Source organism: Polistes fuscatus, unplaced genomic scaffold, assembly GCF_010416935.1.
Source record: "Polistes fuscatus isolate 324 unplaced genomic scaffold, CU_Pfus_HIC Scaffold13, whole genome shotgun sequence".
NCBI lineage: Eukaryota > Metazoa > Arthropoda > Insecta > Hymenoptera > Vespidae > Polistes > Polistes fuscatus.
Genome location: NW_025113031.1, coordinates 3,597,557 through 3,615,910, shown reverse-complemented (window position 1 = coordinate 3,615,910; position 18,354 = coordinate 3,597,557). Strand labels below are relative to the sequence as shown.

The following is an 18,354-nucleotide window of genomic DNA, read 5'->3' as shown; positions in this document are numbered from 1 at the left end:
TGATTGGTATAGTTACAAAATGGCGGCATTAAGATGCATCTTCATTATTTGAGAGGAAAGATAACTAGTGGAAAAGGCGAAAGGATGTGATGAATTAAAGATATGATCTATCCATTGGTGAAAGTCGATAAACGTGACACGTAATCGTTCAGGGTAGTATTAAAAAAAGCTATCTTTTTGAATTAATCTATTTCATTTAAATCGCCGCTGTTCATTGTATAATTTTCAGTAAAAATTTGTAAGTATATTTTGATTTTTATCGAATATTTTGTACACTTTTCTTTTTTGTTTTTTTTTTTTAATAATTTTAATGCTACTTCAAATGATGACACTTTATCATAGCCGGTAAATTGATTAACTTATTTTATAGGTTTACTTATATATACATGTATATTATTTAATCGATTATAATTACGTACAATCATTGTTAAATTAAACGAAATTTGTTAATGTAAACATCAAACAGAAATGGTTGTAAAACTTAATGAAAAATAGGTTTGTAATTCCAAAATGTGCAATACACCGGTTGAAATTTATGGTTCTATTATTAGAATCAAGTTAAGACAATACAGCACGCCCGGCTAAAAAATTATTCGATTAAGATATTTAAAGTACACACTTATGAAATTATTAATTAATTAAATATCGTTAAATAAATCAATTGACAATATTTTTTAAATAGGATTTTGTAATTAATTTTACTAAGAATTATGAAAACAATGGCGGATTATTTAAAAATTAATTCTAGTTATTTTTTTATATATAAATATTTAAATTATCTCAATCATTATTTTTTTATTTCTATTATATTACAATATAAGACAGTAATGATAAAAATTTCAATTATCATTGTTACGCAAAAAACAGTAATCATTATCGCGTAAAGAAGTGATTATAATAATCTGTACAGTGATTCAACATTTTTTGACTTTATGTAATTAAAATATTCCACTATCAAATAGAAATTTCTCGAAGGTATTATTTACTTAAAAATCTTTCGAGTAATGTATATCTTTCCCATCTAACACCCGATATTCTTATCATATTTATCTAGTTATCTATATATATATGATGAGTCGATTATTATTTCATTCATAATTTTATTTTTTGCGGCAAAAAGAAAAAAGATTACCGATTACTAATCATCGACCATCGATTATCGATTAATGATCGCCAATAATCGATAAATTGTATTCAATTCAAATTTTTATATATTTTCCTTTTTTTACATTTTTAATTGTTTTCTTTCAGAAAAATGCCTTCCTACAAGTTGACTTACTTCGCAGGCAAGGGATTGGCAGAGGCAATCCGTTTTATTTTTAGCTATGCTGGAGTCGAATTTGAAGATATTACTTTTGACAGTAATGATTGGCCTACTAAAATAAAACCGAGTAAGCATACAATGTACAGAATAGAATATATAAAATAAAACGCAAATAAGTTTCACATTTAATATAATTATAAAAATGTTGTAATTGTTCTTTCGTAGCTACGCCTTTTGGACTAGTACCTATGTTGGAAGTAGATGGAAAGAAAATTAGTCAATCTGTTGCCATCAGTCGTTACTTGGCTAAACAATTTAAACTTACTGGAAAAGATGACTGGGAAGATTTAGAAATCGACGCTACCGTCGACACTATTCATGATCTTCGTGCAAGTAAATTACTTTGATATCAATATTCCTATCTCAAGTTAATTTTATTTTGTTTTATTTATATTTAATTTCATTCACACACTTTTTCAGAAATTGGTGCTTATTTTTACGAAACTAATCCTGAAGTTAAGGCTGCAAAATTAGAGGTAGCTAAGGAAGTAGTACCATTCATATTAGAACGTTTGGACGCTCAAGTAAAAAGTAATGGGGGTTACTTCGTTGGCGGTGCTTTGACTTGGGCAGATCTTACTTTTGTTGCTTTATTGTATTATCTTAACCACATGATGAAATCAAATATCATTGAGAAATATGATAATCTTACAGCATTGCAGGACAAGGTTCTTAATCTTCCAGGTATCAAAAAATGGATCGAGATACGTCCCGAATCTGAATTCTAAATTTCCTATTAACTTCCTCTTAATCGTACATATATTATGAAACAAAAAGATTATGTATTTTTCTATACTTATGAGAGAAAAAAATAAATAATAATTCTATATAAGTATATCGATTTTAATTGTTGTAAGAGAGTTTATGCAAAGATGATAAAAATATTTTCAATACTGTTTTGTATCTTCATAAGTTGATAGTGTAGTTAAACCTTTTACAATATTTACAATAGGAAAAAGATTCATTTCTAACATAATTTCGTATAATCGATAAAGAATTCATTTTATTTGCATCTTTGTAACAATTTTAAATTTTCCGACTTGTTTATCTCGTTCGGTGATTGGTATAGTTACAAGATGGCGGCATTAAGATGCATCTTCATTATTTGAGACGACTAGGGGGAGAGATGAAAGGTGTGATAAGATATAAATTCGATTTATTCATTGGTGGGAGTCGATAAACGAGATACGAATAGTTCACGATAGTATTTAAGAGCTTTCCTTTCGAATTGATCTATTACGTTTCTATCGTCGCAGCTTACTGTTGTGCATTAACTAAAAACTTGTAAGTACATTTTGATTTTCTACACTTTTCTTTTTTATTTGTTTTAATAATGTTAATGGTATTTTAAATGATGATTCCTTGTCATAACCGGTAAATTGATTAACTTATTTTATAGGTTTACTTATATATACATGTATATTATTTAATCGATTATAATTATGTACAATCATTGTTACATTAAACGAAATTTCTCGATGTCAACGTCAGACGGAAATGATTGTATAACTTAATATTATATCGGTTTGTTACTCCGAAAGATGCAATACTCGAAATTACACAGGTTGAAATCTATAATTCTATAATTAGAATCAAGATAATATAATATGACACGCCCAGCTAGAAATTATTCGATAAAAATCTTTAAAGTACATACTTTTGTAATTATTGATTAACGAAATAGCGTTAAATAAATAAATTGACAATATTTTTTAAATAGGATTTTGTAATTAATTTTACTAAGAATTATGAAAAAATGGCGGCTTATTCAAATTAATTCTAGATATTTTTTAATATATAAATATGTGAATATTATCTTAATCATTATTTATTTCTATTATACTATAATATAAGACAGTAATGATAAAAATTTCAAATATCATTGTTATGCAAAAAAGAATAATCTTTATCGTATGAAAAACTGATTATAAAAATCAGCACAATGATTCATCATTTTTCGACTTTATGTAATTAAAAAATTCCACTATCAAATAGAAATTTCTCGAAGGTTTTATTTACTTAAAATTCTTTCGAGAAATGTATATCTTTTTTATCGTACACCTGATATCTTTACCATATTTATCTGATTATCTATATATGATGAGTTGGTTATTATTTTATTCATAATTTTATTTTCTGCGGTGAAAAGAAAAAAGATTATCGATTGCCAATCATCGACCATCGATTATCGATTATCGATTAATGGTTACCAATAATCGATAAATTGTATTCAATTTAAATTTTTATATATTTACATTTATTTATACATTTATTGTATTTTAATAATACTAATCATATTAAAGTTTTATTCAATTGATTAATTTATAATAAAATTTTCAAAGACAAAGTTTTACAATTACTGTTTCAATTTTACTAATATATATTTATTTGTTTTCTTTCAGAAAAATGCCTTCCTACAAGTTGGTTTACTTCCCAGTAAAAGCTTTGGCAGAGCCGATCCGTTTTCTTTTTAGTTATGCTGGAGTCGAATTTGAAGATGTTCGTTTTGACAGAAATGATTGGCCTAAAATAAAACCAAGTAAGCATACAATGTACAGAATAGAATATATAAAATAAAACGCAAATAAATTTTACATTTAATATGATTATAAAAATGTTGTAATTGTTCTTTCGTAGCTACGCCTTTTGGACAAGTACCCATGTTGGAAGTAGATGGAAAGAAAATCAATCAATCTGTTGCCATCAGTCGTTACTTGGCTAAACAATATAAACTTACTGGAAAAAACGACTGGGAAGATTTAGAGATCGACGCTACCGTCGACACTATTCATGATCTTCGTGCAAGTATGTTACTTCGATATCAATATTCCTATCTGAAGTTAATTATTTTGTTAATTTACACTGAATTTCATTCATACGTTTTTTTTTTTGTCTTTTTCAGAACTGGCTGCTCATTTTTATGAAACTAATCCTGAAGTTAAGGCTGCAAAATTAGAGGTAGCTAAGGAAGTAGTACCGTTCATATTAGAACGTTTGGACGCTCAAGTAAAAAGTAATGGGGGTTACTTCGTTGGCGGTGCTTTAACTTGGGCAGATCTTACTTTTGTTGCTCTATTGGATTATCTTAACGGGATGATGAAATCTAATATCATTGAGAAATATGATAATCTCAAAGCATTGCAAAACAAGGTTCTCAATCTTCCAAATATTAAAAAATGGGTTGAGAAGCGTCCCGAATCTGAATTCTAAATTTCTTATTAATTTTCTCTTATTATATAATACATATATATATAACGAAACAAAATACCTATGTAGTTTTTTACATTAATGAGAGACAAGAATTAATAATAAATAAATCCAAATATTGATTGTTATCGCTGTAAGAGATATACAAATATGATCAAAGTATTCACAATTGGAAAGAGATACATTTCCAATATAATTTTGTATAATCAATAAAGTATTCATTTTAATAATATTTTATAAAATAAGAAAAATATCCATATTATTTCTTAAAAAAAAATAAGTATAAAATGATTGAACTTAATTAGAAATAATATTATACGATATTTTATCATACATGTAGAAAGATTTATTTTTATAAATCATACAAGGCAAGTATATGTAGAACTTAATAACAATTGACAATAGCAGGACAAAACATATATATTTCCTTATTAAATATTACTTTTCTTATTATTCCCTTTTCCACGTTTGACGGTAGGTTTTTTACTACTTTTTTCTTCCGTTTCTTTTTTGTTTTTTACCGTTGGCTTTTTGGCTTTTATCATTTTATCTAAATTGATGTTGTCTTCCTCTTCGTCTGAATTTATATCATCTTCTACAGCTTCTATAGATTCTAAATCTTCTTGCGAAGTCATTGCAGATTTCTTTGTCTTACTGGTAGTAATAGAATAAGGTAGCCCAGGAGAGTTTTTGTTATACGTTCTAGTAAATGCTGCTAATACCTTACTCTCTACTGCTTGAAATAAATTTTTTTGCCCTGGCCACATAGAAACTTCATTCAAGGAATCTAAATCCTCTCTTAACAAATGATATTGTGTCATAACATTAACTGCTTCGTCTACTCCTTCAGTACCGTTATTGACTAAAGGTCTAACAATGGCATCTTTTATATGATTTAAGTAATCCAAATTGACTGCTTCCTTACTAACACCTGTAGTTAAACGTGTGTGTACAGTTATCTCTTGTAATAATCTATCAAATTTATTTCTTCTTGAATTACATCCAAGCCAAGCTGGAAAATTAATTTGATTTTGTATATGTCCGGACATCATACTACCAGGAATAACAGAAGAAAAACATGCTTGAATTGGTAGAAGGGACCATGCATTGTTACTTCGAATTGCTTTTTCTATGCCATCTCCTAATGCTATACTCTCTGCAGCTTGCGCGACTCTCTCTAATAATTCAGTTTTTGGAGCTGCAGGCATTACTGAAAGATAATTTTCTTGTACGAACAATGGTGCTATATTGTAATCATGAAAGAAGAGATCACTTTTGTCATTAATATTCATATTTTTCTGTTCCTCGACGTTAAAAACCTTTTTAACTACTTCCCAAGGCCCTAATTTTAAGTCCTTGTTCGGTTTATACTCTGTCTTTTTAACATTTTCAAATTTATCAATTAATAATGACAAATGATTGATCACTTGACGAATATCGTGATTAGTTGATTCAATTAATTGATCGAGTCTTTCAGTAGATATTTTGATATTTTCTTTGAAACATATCGATTTCATTGCTGCCCTGATTTGCTCTAATCTCGGTTTTGGAAATTTAAGATCAAATGTATAATTGGAGAGAGTTTTCATTTTGGGATTAGTACGATCATTGCAAATACAAATTATTGGTACATCCGTAGATTTGATTAAGCTAACCAATTCTTGCAAACCTCCACGATCTTCGTTACCAGCCATACCATCAACCTCGTCCATTAACAATACATGTTTACTATTATTTTCTCCCGTAAAGAAATTTTTTATTGTTTTATTAGATAGAATTTCGGAAACTCTTTCCTTTAAAAGTTTCTTACTTCTTGTATCTGAAGCATTAAATTCTAATAGATCGAAACCTAATTCATTACATACTACTTGAGCACTAGTAGTTTTACCAATACCAGGTGGTCCTGATAACAGAGTAGCTTTAAAATATGCTCCATCATCATTTTTTGCCCAGGGACTAGGTCTTGCATGTTTCTTGTTTCGATTTTTATGCCAATTTGATAACCAATAATGCAATTTTTTCACACAACTCTTATCTCCTTGTTGCCCTAATACTTGTTTTGTACTTTTCGGTCTGTATTTGTCAACTAATGCTTCGCAACCTTTTGTTATTACAACATCATTTGCTATATCTTTAGAATCTAATTTTGTTTCCAAAGATTTCAAAGGTTCTACAGTTTCTTTTACAGGTTCCACTGTTTTTTTTACAGATTCTACTGTTTCTTTTACAGGTTCTACTGTTTCTTTTACAGGTTCTACTGTTTCTTTAACACTTTTTTGCAGTTTTGGTATTTCATGATGTTCTATCTTTGATATTGAATTTTCCTTAGATTTTGAACGAGATTTTTTGATATCTTCAGCTTTTCCTTTAGGTCTTACTCGTATCAATTCTAACAAATCATCTTCAGATATTTTTTTGATTTTTAACTCATTGGCCTTAGCCATTTTCGCAGGTCCATATTCTTCACCTACTACGAGATAATCCGTATTTCTCGATACTTGATGCAAAATACGACCACCATATTTTATTATTAATTCTTTAGCTTCTTCATCTTCTAACGAATCCAAAACTCCTGTTATTACAAAACTTAAGCCTGCTAAGCAATATTCTGCTCCCTGCGGAATTTCCTTAGAACCAGGATTTCTCGCTCCACCCCTATTAAGATATTTCTGATATAGCATTGAACTTTGTTTTTTCATTTGAATTCTTTCTTCGTATTCGTCTAATGTTGAACTATTGGTAGGTGCATTCTCGTTTTTCGCTCTTTTAGATTCTATTTCTATCGTGGAAATAGCTTTAGGACGTTTAGATGCTTTCTTAGGAAAATTTTTCATTTTTGTATCAACGTTATTCTCTTCATTAGTTAAAGACAATTCTTTACTACCAGAAGATTTATCTTCTTGTTTTGTATCTTTTTTTCTATAAGATATTTCATCATCGATGGATACACTATTCTTCTTTTTTTCATTTGAAGTTCTATTAGTTTTCTTTTCTGTTGGATCATCTATCGTATTATTTGTTCTGTCTTTCTCGTTGTCTTCTTCTTTGACATTTTGTAAATATTCTTTTTCTAATTTCTTCGTGTTTAACTTAGGTAATAAGTTTAACATCTTGTCATCTTCCTTTTCCTTCATCTTCTTTATTTTTTTCGGTATGGTTTCTCGCCTCACCGACCCTTTACTAAACATTTCTATTGGTGAAATAGTGCTTTTCAATTCATCTTTGACATGTGATTCTTGTTTGGTATTATTAGCTGGTTCTACTTTTTTACTATTAACAGTCGACGATATTTGAACCTCATCATCAGAGTCTGATAAAAGATGATGCTTGTTAAATTTTTTTGTATACTTGGTACGCTTTACCACAGAGGATGATTTTGTCTCCTCTTCGTCAGACGATATTATTGCTCTTTTTTTAGTTTTAACTGTAGTTTTAACTGTTTTATCAGCTGATTTATCTGTTGACTGATCCTTTGATTTCTTAACAGTAGTGCTCGTAAAGTAAGATCGTATATCACGTGGCATTTTTAAACTCCTTGTAGAAAGAAAATACGAAATTCTGCAAATAATAATACATGGATCTTTAACAAAAGAAAACAAACAAAATCATTAAAACTATTTAATAACAAAACAATTACATACCCACACATACATACATTTAATCAAAATAACATTGTCAATTTTCTCTCTAACATTTTATTCCTCACACAAAATATGTTAAATTAACTCGTACTATTTTGTCATTGCAAAAAATAATTATAACAAATTTTCATCAATCTCAAATGATCCAAATTACAAATTTAATTTAAAACAGTAAGTATACATTACCTCACCATTCAAAAAATGAATTTTCTTTTTACACAATTATTGTATTTATACTTAAATCTTACAATCAATAATATTAACGAAGATGACAAATTTCTGATAACAAATTTCATTTTAATTTACTTTTTTTAAAAAATAATAGTAATAAAATAATTCGAATTTTTAGGTTACAAAAATGAATGAAATAAAAAAAATAATTGATTAAGGATCGAAAAGTTTAATTGAATCGTATCGATTATATATAAATATATACTTACATATTTTTGAAAGAAAATGAAAATATTATGAAATCAAATAATTTATTTAAAATTTTATATTTGAGATCTTACTAGATCTAGTTTTAACCGTACCATATACACATCATACACACACATATTTAGTAAATCAGTATTTCATGTGCAGTATCTTGAAAAGGTAGCTTGCTGCCGGTACTGTACTGTTCATCGACATTAGTTACCTCGGGAAAAGATTATTTCATCATTTTGCGAAATAATAATTAATCTAATATATATTAATTATGGCTAACCAATTGTTATTGTGTGCAAGAAGATTAGAAAAAATTTTATTTGTATCTGCTCAAAAAGGACACTTTGATACATTTCAGGTATGTTTTTAATAATACATAACCTACAATTTATTTATGATATAACCAACATTATTACTTACAACATTCAATATTTCAATGAACGTATAAATCATTTTCGATTAATTTATTATATTTTATTTGTTTATATAAAAATTATTTTTTATGGATACAATTGTCACTTTTCCAATCTTGTATTTTTTCATTGAAAAAAAATTATATTCTGCTTTTTTATATATACATATTTGTATACACCTTATTTTTATTTAAATGTTAAATAAAATGTAAGATAAATGCATAAATATGTTATGCGTATCAAATTATATATTTTTCCAGTTGAAAAGACATTTATCAATTCTAAAAAGATGTTACACAATGCCTGTGATTGAAGAATTGCAACAGCAATGGAAATTGTTGTGCAAGCAACATCCCAAAGGATTTGAAAAATTTTTTAAACGAGGTAACCAATATTTTTAAAAATACATTTAATTTTTATTTATCCTCTATTAATAACGATGTCAATGAAACAATAGTATTAATAATAATCTTAACCCTTTGAGCTATAATTTAATGCATGGAACTGCGTATCATATTTGCAAACAAGACTTCTTCTTCTTACGTTGTATCCGTAGATCTTGTCATGAGTATAATTCATGTTTCTCATATTGTGAACTGTAAAGCGTATTATGAATCTTGTACATTGTTTTAGTGTAAGGAGTTAATAATTAAAGTGGATAAACTTAATATTTATGTAAAGGTGGTGCGAAACAAACTAAAATTAATGAAGAAGAAAAGAAAACATCGGAGAGTACATCGAGTAAAGATACTCAATCGAGTAAACAATCATCGTCCAGTCCTAAAAATAATGAGATTAATTGGACGGAAAAAATTTTTGGCGAAAACTGGCAGCAAAAAAAAGGAGGGAACTCGTTTGGCAATAATGATAAATACGTATGGGGAGGATTAATTTTTGTAGCGACTATAAGTGCATTGTTCTATGCATTCTCCGACGATATATATTCACGACAAACAACATGGAGAGAATTTGTAAACAAGTAAGTAATATTTTGACTTATGCGATTTCTTCTTCTTCGTTTTTATGTTTCATTTTATTTCTCGATTTTTATTTCAGTTACTTGAGTAAAGGAATGGTAGATCAATTGGAAGTTATAAATAAAAAATTTGTTCGAGTCAAATTGATTCCTGGTCATACCGTAGATGGATGTGTAAGTGTTTTAATATTTAATCTTATCAATTATCATATTAATTTGGTGATATAATAGCAGTAAGTTAACTATGTTATTTCTAGAATACACTATGGTTCAACATTGGGAGCACTGAAACATTTGAAAGAAATTTAGAAAATATTCAAATAGAATTAAATATAGAACCTGGACATGATGTTCCAATTATATATAAATCCGAGGTAGAACTATCGACTCTACTGACACATATATTACAACTATGTTTCCTTGGTACTTGTTACTATTACTTATTGCTCATTTATAAAGTTAATCTCATTAAACGATTAATATTAATTAATTATATTATATGATTTTATAGGTGTAGCTTTGCTCATGTTTCGACGTTCAATGGAAGCGATAAGTGGAAAAGGTGGTCGTAGAAAAGGATTATTTGGTGGTGTGATGGAATCAACTGCTAAATTAATTAATTCCAAAGATATTCATGTTCGATTTAAGTAAGCTATATTAAATTCTGATCATGTGCTAATCTACAATAACAAATTAGATTTTATCTATGCGTAATTTAAATACAGAGATGTGGCTGGATGCGAAGAAGCAAAAATCGAAATTATGGAATTTGTAAATTTTTTGAAAAATCCTAAACAGTATATAGATCTTGGAGCAAAGATCCCTAAAGGAGCTATGTTGACAGGTATTCGACTGTTTAATTAATAACACAAATAATAGATACAATTCAAATAGAACATGTAATAAACTGACGATTATTATAGGTCCTCCTGGAACAGGAAAAACATTGCTTGCTAAAGCAACTGCTGGTGAAGCAGATGTTCCATTTATATCTGTATCAGGTTCAGAATTTTTAGAAATGTTTGTTGGCGTTGGACCTTCCAGAGTAAGAGATATGTTTTCTATGGCAAGAAAGCACGCGCCTTGTATTTTGTTTATCGATGAAATTGATGCGGTAGGAAGGAAAAGAGGCAGTCGTAATTTTGGCGGACATTCAGAACAAGAAAACACACTTAATCAACTTTTGGTGGAAATGGATGGTAAAAAGAAAACCTCTATAATTTTTATTGAAATAAATAATAATATTAGATTTTTTATTAACGCATTTCTTGTTTTTTTCTCTCCCTTTCAGGATTTAACACAACAACTAACGTGGTCGTTTTAGCTGCAACTAATCGAGTGGATATTTTGGATAAGGCACTTTTAAGACCTGGTAGATTCGATAGACAAATTTATGTTCCTGCACCGGATATCAAAGGACGTGCTTCTATATTTAAGGTCCATTTGGCCTGTTTAAAAACACTTTTAGATAAAAATGATTTAGCTAGAAAAATGGCATCCTTGACACCTGGTTTTACTGGTATATATATATAAATATAAATAAAAAATAAAAAAATATGTACACACATATATATATTATAAAATTTCATATAAATAATAATATAACATAATTATTTGTTGTTATTTCTCAGGAGCTGATATCGCTAACGTTTGTAACGAAGCAGCTCTCATAGCAGCCAGAGATTTGAACGATAATATTTTACTAAAACATTTTGAACAAGCCATAGAAAGAGTAATAGCTGGTATGGAAAAGAAAACACAGGTTTTACAACCAGAAGAAAAGAGAACAGTTGCATATCACGAAGCTGGTCATGCCGTAACAGGTTGGTTCTTGGAATACGCAGATCCAATTTTGAAGGTACTTTTGTACAATTTATAAAAGCTAATTACTTATTCTCAATTACCTTAATAAATATATTTGATATCTTTTAGGTATCTATTATACCAAGAGGAAAAGGATTAGGTTATGCTCAATACTTACCACGTGAACAATATCTTTACTCGAAAGAACAATTGTTTGATCGAATGTGTACAATGCTTGGAGGTAGAGTATCAGAAGAAATATTTTTTAATCGCATAACAACGGGTGCTAGTGATGATTTACAAAAGGTATCATAAAGATAATTGATAATAATTTGTTATTTCAAATAATGAATAATTTATTTATAATAATAATAATTATTTCAATAGATAACAGAAAGTGCATACGCTCAGATCGTGCAGTTTGGTATGAACGAAAAAGTAGGAAACGTTAGCTTTCAAAGACCACAACCAGGTGAATTTGCTGTCGACAAACCTTATTCCGAGAATACCGCACAACTAATAGACGATGAAGTCCGCCAGTTAATTGATAGAGCTCATAAACACACACATAGTATTCTTACAAAGCATAAGGAAGATGTAATTAAGGTATACATTAATGCTACAATTAATTTTAACGATATCCGTCTTGGTCAGAATGGTTTGAATCATTTTGAATAAATTTGTAGGTAGCTGAGCATCTTTTGAAACAAGAAATTTTAAATAGAGATGATATGATTGCATTAATCGGACCTAGACCTTTCAAAGAAAAATCAACGTACGAAGAATTCGTCGAAGGTACTGGTTCCTTTGAAGAAGATACAACATTGCCACAAGGTTTACAGGAATGGAATAAATCAAGAGATGAATCTGATCAAAAACCGGAAAGCAAACCGGAGACCATACCTCCTACTCCGGCTACAAAAGCCGCACCTACCGAAGTGACTAAAAATCAACCGTAAAAGAGATTTTAATTGTATTATTTCATCAAAGTATAGTCTATCAAGTATATCATTCGTACTTTGTATTATAGCTCAAAATATATTATTAAAGAAAGCTAGAATATAGTATATAACTATATACTCAGCTGCATCAGCTGTCGTTATTATTAATTTAATTAACTAAACAAAAATATCAATTATTACACGTTTGCTTATAAATACAATTTAAATATAATATAATTCATGTAATATAATACTTTCTATACATCTTTCGTTAATAATACTTATCTAAGACATGTTCTGTGGAAATCTTAATATTAATCATTTAAGTCCCAAGCAGTGTGATCATGCTATTCAGATTCATTGTCAAAATTGCTACCTTAATGAAACGCAATGTGAAATTGATATTTTGTCGTCCCGCTTGGCATTAGTTGATACAATTTTTAAAAAAGATTCCCGGGACTAAAACAGTTAATTATAAATATCGATGAAAAATATACATGTACGTATATATACGATGTATTACGAACAATATATAGTTGTTTATTTTTATTTAATAAGATATATCTTTACAGGCTATATAAAAAGAATATAAAAGATATTAATATATCTTTTACTTTAATAAGAACAAAAGCATGAAATTTCGAAGTATCAATTTGCTTTATCTACTTCGTATTACGTACAAAATTTACTTGATGTTGATACTTAATTATTATTATGTAAATAACTGATAATACTTATCTATGCAAATTTTTACGCAAGAAACAGATAAATACGTATTATTTCTTAAGTTTCAATTTAGTATCGTTATACAGACTGCATATATTAAATACAGTTTGCTTCTATCATTGGATTTATTTTGGCAAGTATATCATGAATATTAGTATAGTCGATGTTGAAGTTAAGGATATTAGATTTCCTACATCCTTAAAGGCAGATGGTAGCGATGCAATGGTTAGTAAATAAAATATTATGTTAACATCTTAAAAATATAATTAAAAAGTATATACAAAAATTTGATTGGGTTTATAAAGACATTGCTTTTTTTATTTGTAGCATACAGACCCCGATTATTCATGCGCGTATGTGATTTTAATAACTAATACGGATATTCGTGGATATGGATTAACATTTACTTTGGGTAGAGGAACTGAAATAGGTAAAACGAAGAAGATTTTTATTTGCTTAAGCTTATTATCAAAATTATTCCAGTGAAAATGAATGATTTATTTAATTTTAGTCGTCAAGGCGTGCGAATCTCTGTCTAATTTGTTAAAAGGACAACAAGTTTTAAATATTTTTAAAGATTTCGCATCGTTCTGGCGTAAATTGACTAGTGAATCACAGCTAAGATGGGTATATGTTAATAATTACATAGATTTATAAAAAAAAAAAAAAAATACGTAACATTTATATGTCAATTTTGATTTCAGATTGGTCCGGAGAAAGGTGTAATTCATCTAGCAACAGCTGCTATAGTAAACGCTTTGTGGGATATGTGGGCTCGCATTGAAAAAAAACCCGTTTGGAAACTTCTCGTAGATCTAACGCCAGAACAATTAGTTTCTACTATCGATTTTCGATACATGTTAGCATTTTATACAGAAAATTTAAAAGTTCATTTCGAATAAGATCATACAATGAAGATATAAGAAATGTATTTTATTTACAGTACCGACGTTATTACAAAGGAAGAGGCAATACAAATGTTAAGAAATAACGAAATGGATAAAATGAAACGCGAGAAGTTTTTAATCAAAAATGGATATCCCGCTTATACAACGCAAATAGGATGGTTGGGTTACAGCGATGAAAAAGTTCAAGAACTTTGTAAAAAGTTTTTAGATTTAGGATTTACTTCTTTCAAAGCTAAAGTCGGTCAAAATATAAAAGATGATGTTAACCGATGTCGCTTGATACGCGAAATAATTGGATATGAAAATAAATTGATGTTGGATGCTAATCAGATTTGGGACGTCGACGAAGCGATAGAATGGATGAAACAATTGAAGGAATTTAAACCAGTTTGGATTGAAGAGCCCACTTCACCAGATGACATTTTAGGTCATGCCAAGATTGCTAACGAATTGAAATCTGTTGGTATAGCTGTTGCAACTGGTGAGATGTGCGCGAATCGTGTTATGTTTAAACAACTATTACAGTCAAAAGCTATTCAATTTTGTCAAATAGATTCTGCTAGAATAGGCGGAATCAATGAGATATTAGCCGTCTATCTTATGGCTAAAAAAACTGGGAGTAATTATATTATTTTTTATTTTTATATTTTTATTATTTTTGATATTTAACTTAAAAATAAATATACTATTAAATTTATCTTTTTAGTACCTGTATGTCCACATGCTGGAGGTATAGGCTTATGCGAAATGGTTCAGCATCTTCAAATGTGGGATTTCATATCTCTTAGTGGAACGATGGTAGATCGTGTTATAGAATATGTAGATCAACAACACGAACATTTTGAAGATCCAGTAAAGATTAAGAATGCTTGTTACATACCGCCTAATACTCCAGGTTATTCGACTAAGCTCAAAAATGAAAGCATTTTAAATTATATTTATCCCAATGGAAGAGAATGGCAACGTATATTTAATCAAGGAAAATATACAAAACTTATAGATTAAAATTACAATCTATACAAAATACTAATTGTTTTAATATAAAATGAATAAGTTTGTTTGCTTACATCATTATGCAATCAAATTAAAATGATTAATATATATATATATATTAATAACAGAGATATAAATTTTTATAAAATTTCAATAATAATTAAACTACATATCACGTATCATTGTTTTAGTAAATGCGATTTCACGTAGTCCGTCTGCAATAAGAAAGACAAAAGAGAGTATACATCGATTAAATAATTGTATTATAATTTTAATAAATATGATAATTTATCATTAATACTTACGCTAACGAACCATGGAGTGTTAGGATTAAACATTGCTCGTTTAATAAAAGACAAATTTTCGATGGGAGATATAACATGTAAATGAAGATGATGTACAGTGTTAAACGGCGGCCAATGAAAACCAGTCCTGGTAGATTCAATATCGAGTCCTTGTTGTTCTGCTATTATTTCAACGGTTGCAATCATTTTATCATCTATAAAAGAAAAATATAAAAATCATGACAAATATTTTTCTTCCTCAAACAGTAAACAGAAAGTATCGAAAAAAAATTATTAAAACTTTTCTTTTCGCTTACAAAGCTCGTCGTGTTCACGTTTTAATTCTTTGGCATTGCGTATGTGTTTATTTGGCAGTATTAAGTAATGATGGGTAGATGCTGGATTGATATCTTTAATAACTGTTACGTTCTCATCCTAGAAATGATTTTATGCATATCGTTAACGCCTCGTAGTATTATTTGTTAATGTCATTTCAATATTTAACGTGCATTACAACAATAGAAATTAGGAGTAGTGGTGGTAGATGTCAAACGTCAAAATTAAATAATAGAACAAAATTTACTTTAGTTTTCTTTTGTGTTTTTTAACAAATTAAATTTTACTTACCTCATAGATCTTTTCACTCGGACTTTCATTTCTAATTATTTTACAGAATATGCATTGCGCTTCGGCAGCCATATGAACACAATTGGAATTATATTATTATTAATAAAAAATGATTAATTTTGACAGTTCACGCGCATCGATTACTGACAGTTGAGGTTAATTTAAACTTTTATATAACGTCGACGTATTTAAATATTATTGATAACATTTATTTCGATTTTTATCGATTTCGCGTTAGTTCAATATTGTTCGACAATAATTTAAAATAATCGATATAATTTTTATCGAGATAATTATTCGTTTAGTTCCAAAAAGCGATTATCTCGTTCGGATTTTATCTGAACTTTGATCAAAATTGGAAAGGGTACTGCGCATGTGCAGCGCGATGCGGGATTTTTTGAATTTGCATACGCGTCGAATTTTTTAAATCGAACTTTCTATTAAATTCTCGTATTTACTCTCTTATTTAATTATTTTATTTAAATAACGGTTTGTGTGTGTTGTGTGTCGTCACAATGAATGGGGAGAAAACATTCTTCTCTGATTGCGATAGTTTTTAATTTAAAATATATAAACTGTACATATATTCATAAGTAGTATATATATTTATATATGTATATTTATGTATAATATAATAGTGTGTGGTGAGAGCTTGATAAATTATATAACATATAACATATGCAATACATTTGTGGCAGTCGAGCTGAAGGAGAAGATTGATTAATAATAATTAAAAAATAAAATAAAATAAAAAATAGAATAGAATAGAATAGAATAGAATAAAATAGAATAGAATAGAATAGAATAAAAAAAGGAAATTAAAAATATTCAACAAAATAGGAGAGAAATTTTTCTTGAAAAAGAAAAAGATAAAAAAAAGATGTACTACAAGTTGCAAATACATTCGAAAGTATTATAGCTCTCCACCATTTGTCTCCTGCCTTCACCTTTGGCCGTGTAAAAATTCATGAAATTGTACGTGAGAAAAAAATAAGAACGAATAGAAAAATAATCAGATGGATCATGATTATTTGTGTCAAAAAAAAAAAAAAAAAAAGAAAGAAATACGCGTACGTGTGTGCCTCGCTATCGATTATTCAATCATCTTGCATACACAAAAAAAAAGAAAAAAATTACGTTTCAACGCGCATACCTCAAAGATTTCTTATTCAAGAATTGCACAATAATATAAATAGTATTTTTTTTCTTTTTCTTTTTTGCTTTCTTGAGACATTACACATAATAGTGGAATTTCTTGCGAATATTACTAAATAATATTTATACATATGTGTATATATAAATATATATATATATACACACACACACACACACACACATTTTCCTTCTCTTTACCTATATAATATTAAGTTTAAATCAAACGCATGTACAAATTTTTCGCGCGTCAATTTGATCGAATAAAATAAATTTGTAAATTGTTTCTACGAGTACGTATAATATCAAAATTATAAATAAAAATAATTCGTATATATATATACATATATATATATATATATATATCGTATATATATATATACATATATATATATATAATATACGAATATTAAATAACAAACATACGTAGATGTACATGTGTGTCCTTTGTGTATACGTGTGTTTGTGTGATAATGACTATTTTATTTTATTTTTTTTGTTTTCTTCACAATAGAAACGAACGACATTTTTTATCCTCATGAAATATTTATATATCTATATCTCCGATATAGGCCTAATAAAAAGTCGCATCTTGTGTTGTGTGGTTTGTTTTTTCTTACACAGCTAAAAAGGATTTTTACCGGAATTTTTATTTGCCCAAACTGTACACTGCATTTTGTTCTTGTCAATCTTTTTCTTTTTTTTTTTTTTCTCTCATTTTAAATTCTCCGTGTTTTATAGTATTATTTCATTTTTTTTTTGTATCATTTTTTTTGTTTTATTTTGTTTTTCTATAAATATCGCTTATAAATAATGATTAATTTATATTTTCCGATATGACAGAAAAGAAATCATACAATATACAATAATTATCCGTTTTTTAATTAAAACGGCGCGATCGTGTTCTTAATACTGCAGTATCTGCTTCAT

General features: G+C 28.2%; 5 protein-coding genes across 8 annotated transcripts; 3 read left to right on the top strand and 2 right to left on the bottom strand.

The window, feature by feature from the left end:
- Positions 1–117: 117 nt before the first annotated feature.
- Positions 118–4,763, top strand: LOC122513860 (glutathione S-transferase-like). Of its 3 annotated transcripts, none has more exons than XM_043630334.1 (4): positions 118–238; positions 1,252–1,391; positions 1,490–1,657; positions 1,745–2,608. In XM_043630334.1, the coding sequence occupies exons 2-4, from the start codon at positions 1,256–1,258 to the stop codon at positions 2,050–2,052; spliced, it is 612 nt and encodes a 203-aa protein (XP_043486269.1). In that variant the 5' UTR covers positions 118–238; positions 1,252–1,255; the 3' UTR covers positions 2,053–2,608. The 3 variants fall into 3 exon arrangements, with proteins under 3 accessions (XP_043486269.1, XP_043486270.1, XP_043486271.1); XM_043630335.1 differs by lacking the exon at positions 1,745–2,608 and adding an exon at positions 4,227–4,763 and having other exon boundaries at positions 130–238; XM_043630336.1 differs by lacking the exons at positions 118–238; positions 1,252–1,391; positions 1,490–1,657 and adding exons at positions 3,727–3,863; positions 3,962–4,129; positions 4,227–4,763 and having other exon boundaries at positions 2,446–2,608.
- A 91-nt stretch (positions 4,764–4,854) lies between these two features.
- LOC122513857 (replication factor C subunit 1) lies at positions 4,855–8,707 on the bottom strand. Of its 2 annotated transcripts, none has more exons than XM_043630330.1 (2): positions 8,613–8,707; positions 4,855–8,089 (listed from the first exon to the last, which is right to left on the bottom strand). In XM_043630330.1, exon 2 carries the CDS (start codon positions 8,053–8,055, stop codon positions 4,963–4,965), a length of 3,093 nt encoding a protein of 1,030 aa, XP_043486265.1. In that variant the 5' UTR covers positions 8,056–8,089; positions 8,613–8,707; the 3' UTR covers positions 4,855–4,962. The 2 variants fall into 2 exon arrangements, with proteins under 2 accessions (XP_043486265.1, XP_043486264.1); XM_043630329.1 differs by lacking the exon at positions 8,613–8,707 and adding an exon at positions 8,173–8,318.
- Positions 8,708–8,759: 52 nt separating this feature from the next.
- LOC122513858 (AFG3-like protein 2) lies at positions 8,760–12,870 on the top strand. The gene is made up of 13 exons (XM_043630331.1): positions 8,760–8,959; positions 9,275–9,398; positions 9,696–9,993; positions 10,071–10,164; positions 10,248–10,413; positions 10,502–10,637; positions 10,716–10,834; positions 10,914–11,189; positions 11,282–11,509; positions 11,622–11,848; positions 11,923–12,099; positions 12,181–12,399; positions 12,480–12,870. Exons 1-13 carry the CDS (start codon positions 8,873–8,875, stop codon positions 12,750–12,752), a joined length of 2,424 nt encoding a protein of 807 aa, XP_043486266.1. The 5' UTR covers positions 8,760–8,872; the 3' UTR covers positions 12,753–12,870.
- Positions 12,871–12,917: 47 nt separating this feature from the next.
- On the top strand, positions 12,918–15,733 carry LOC122513853 (mitochondrial enolase superfamily member 1-like). Its single transcript, XM_043630327.1, has 6 exons — positions 12,918–13,685; positions 13,788–13,890; positions 13,972–14,087; positions 14,165–14,319; positions 14,404–14,987; positions 15,075–15,733. The coding sequence occupies exons 1-6, from the start codon at positions 13,605–13,607 to the stop codon at positions 15,371–15,373; spliced, it is 1,338 nt and encodes a 445-aa protein (XP_043486262.1). The 5' UTR covers positions 12,918–13,604; the 3' UTR covers positions 15,374–15,733.
- On the bottom strand, positions 15,301–17,061 carry LOC122513854 (histidine triad nucleotide-binding protein 3). Its single transcript, XM_043630328.1, has 4 exons — positions 16,273–17,061; positions 15,963–16,080; positions 15,667–15,860; positions 15,301–15,576 (listed from the first exon to the last, which is right to left on the bottom strand). The coding sequence occupies exons 1-4, from the start codon at positions 16,342–16,344 to the stop codon at positions 15,541–15,543; spliced, it is 420 nt and encodes a 139-aa protein (XP_043486263.1). The 5' UTR covers positions 16,345–17,061; the 3' UTR covers positions 15,301–15,540.
- Positions 17,062–18,354: the final 1,293 nt, after the last annotated feature.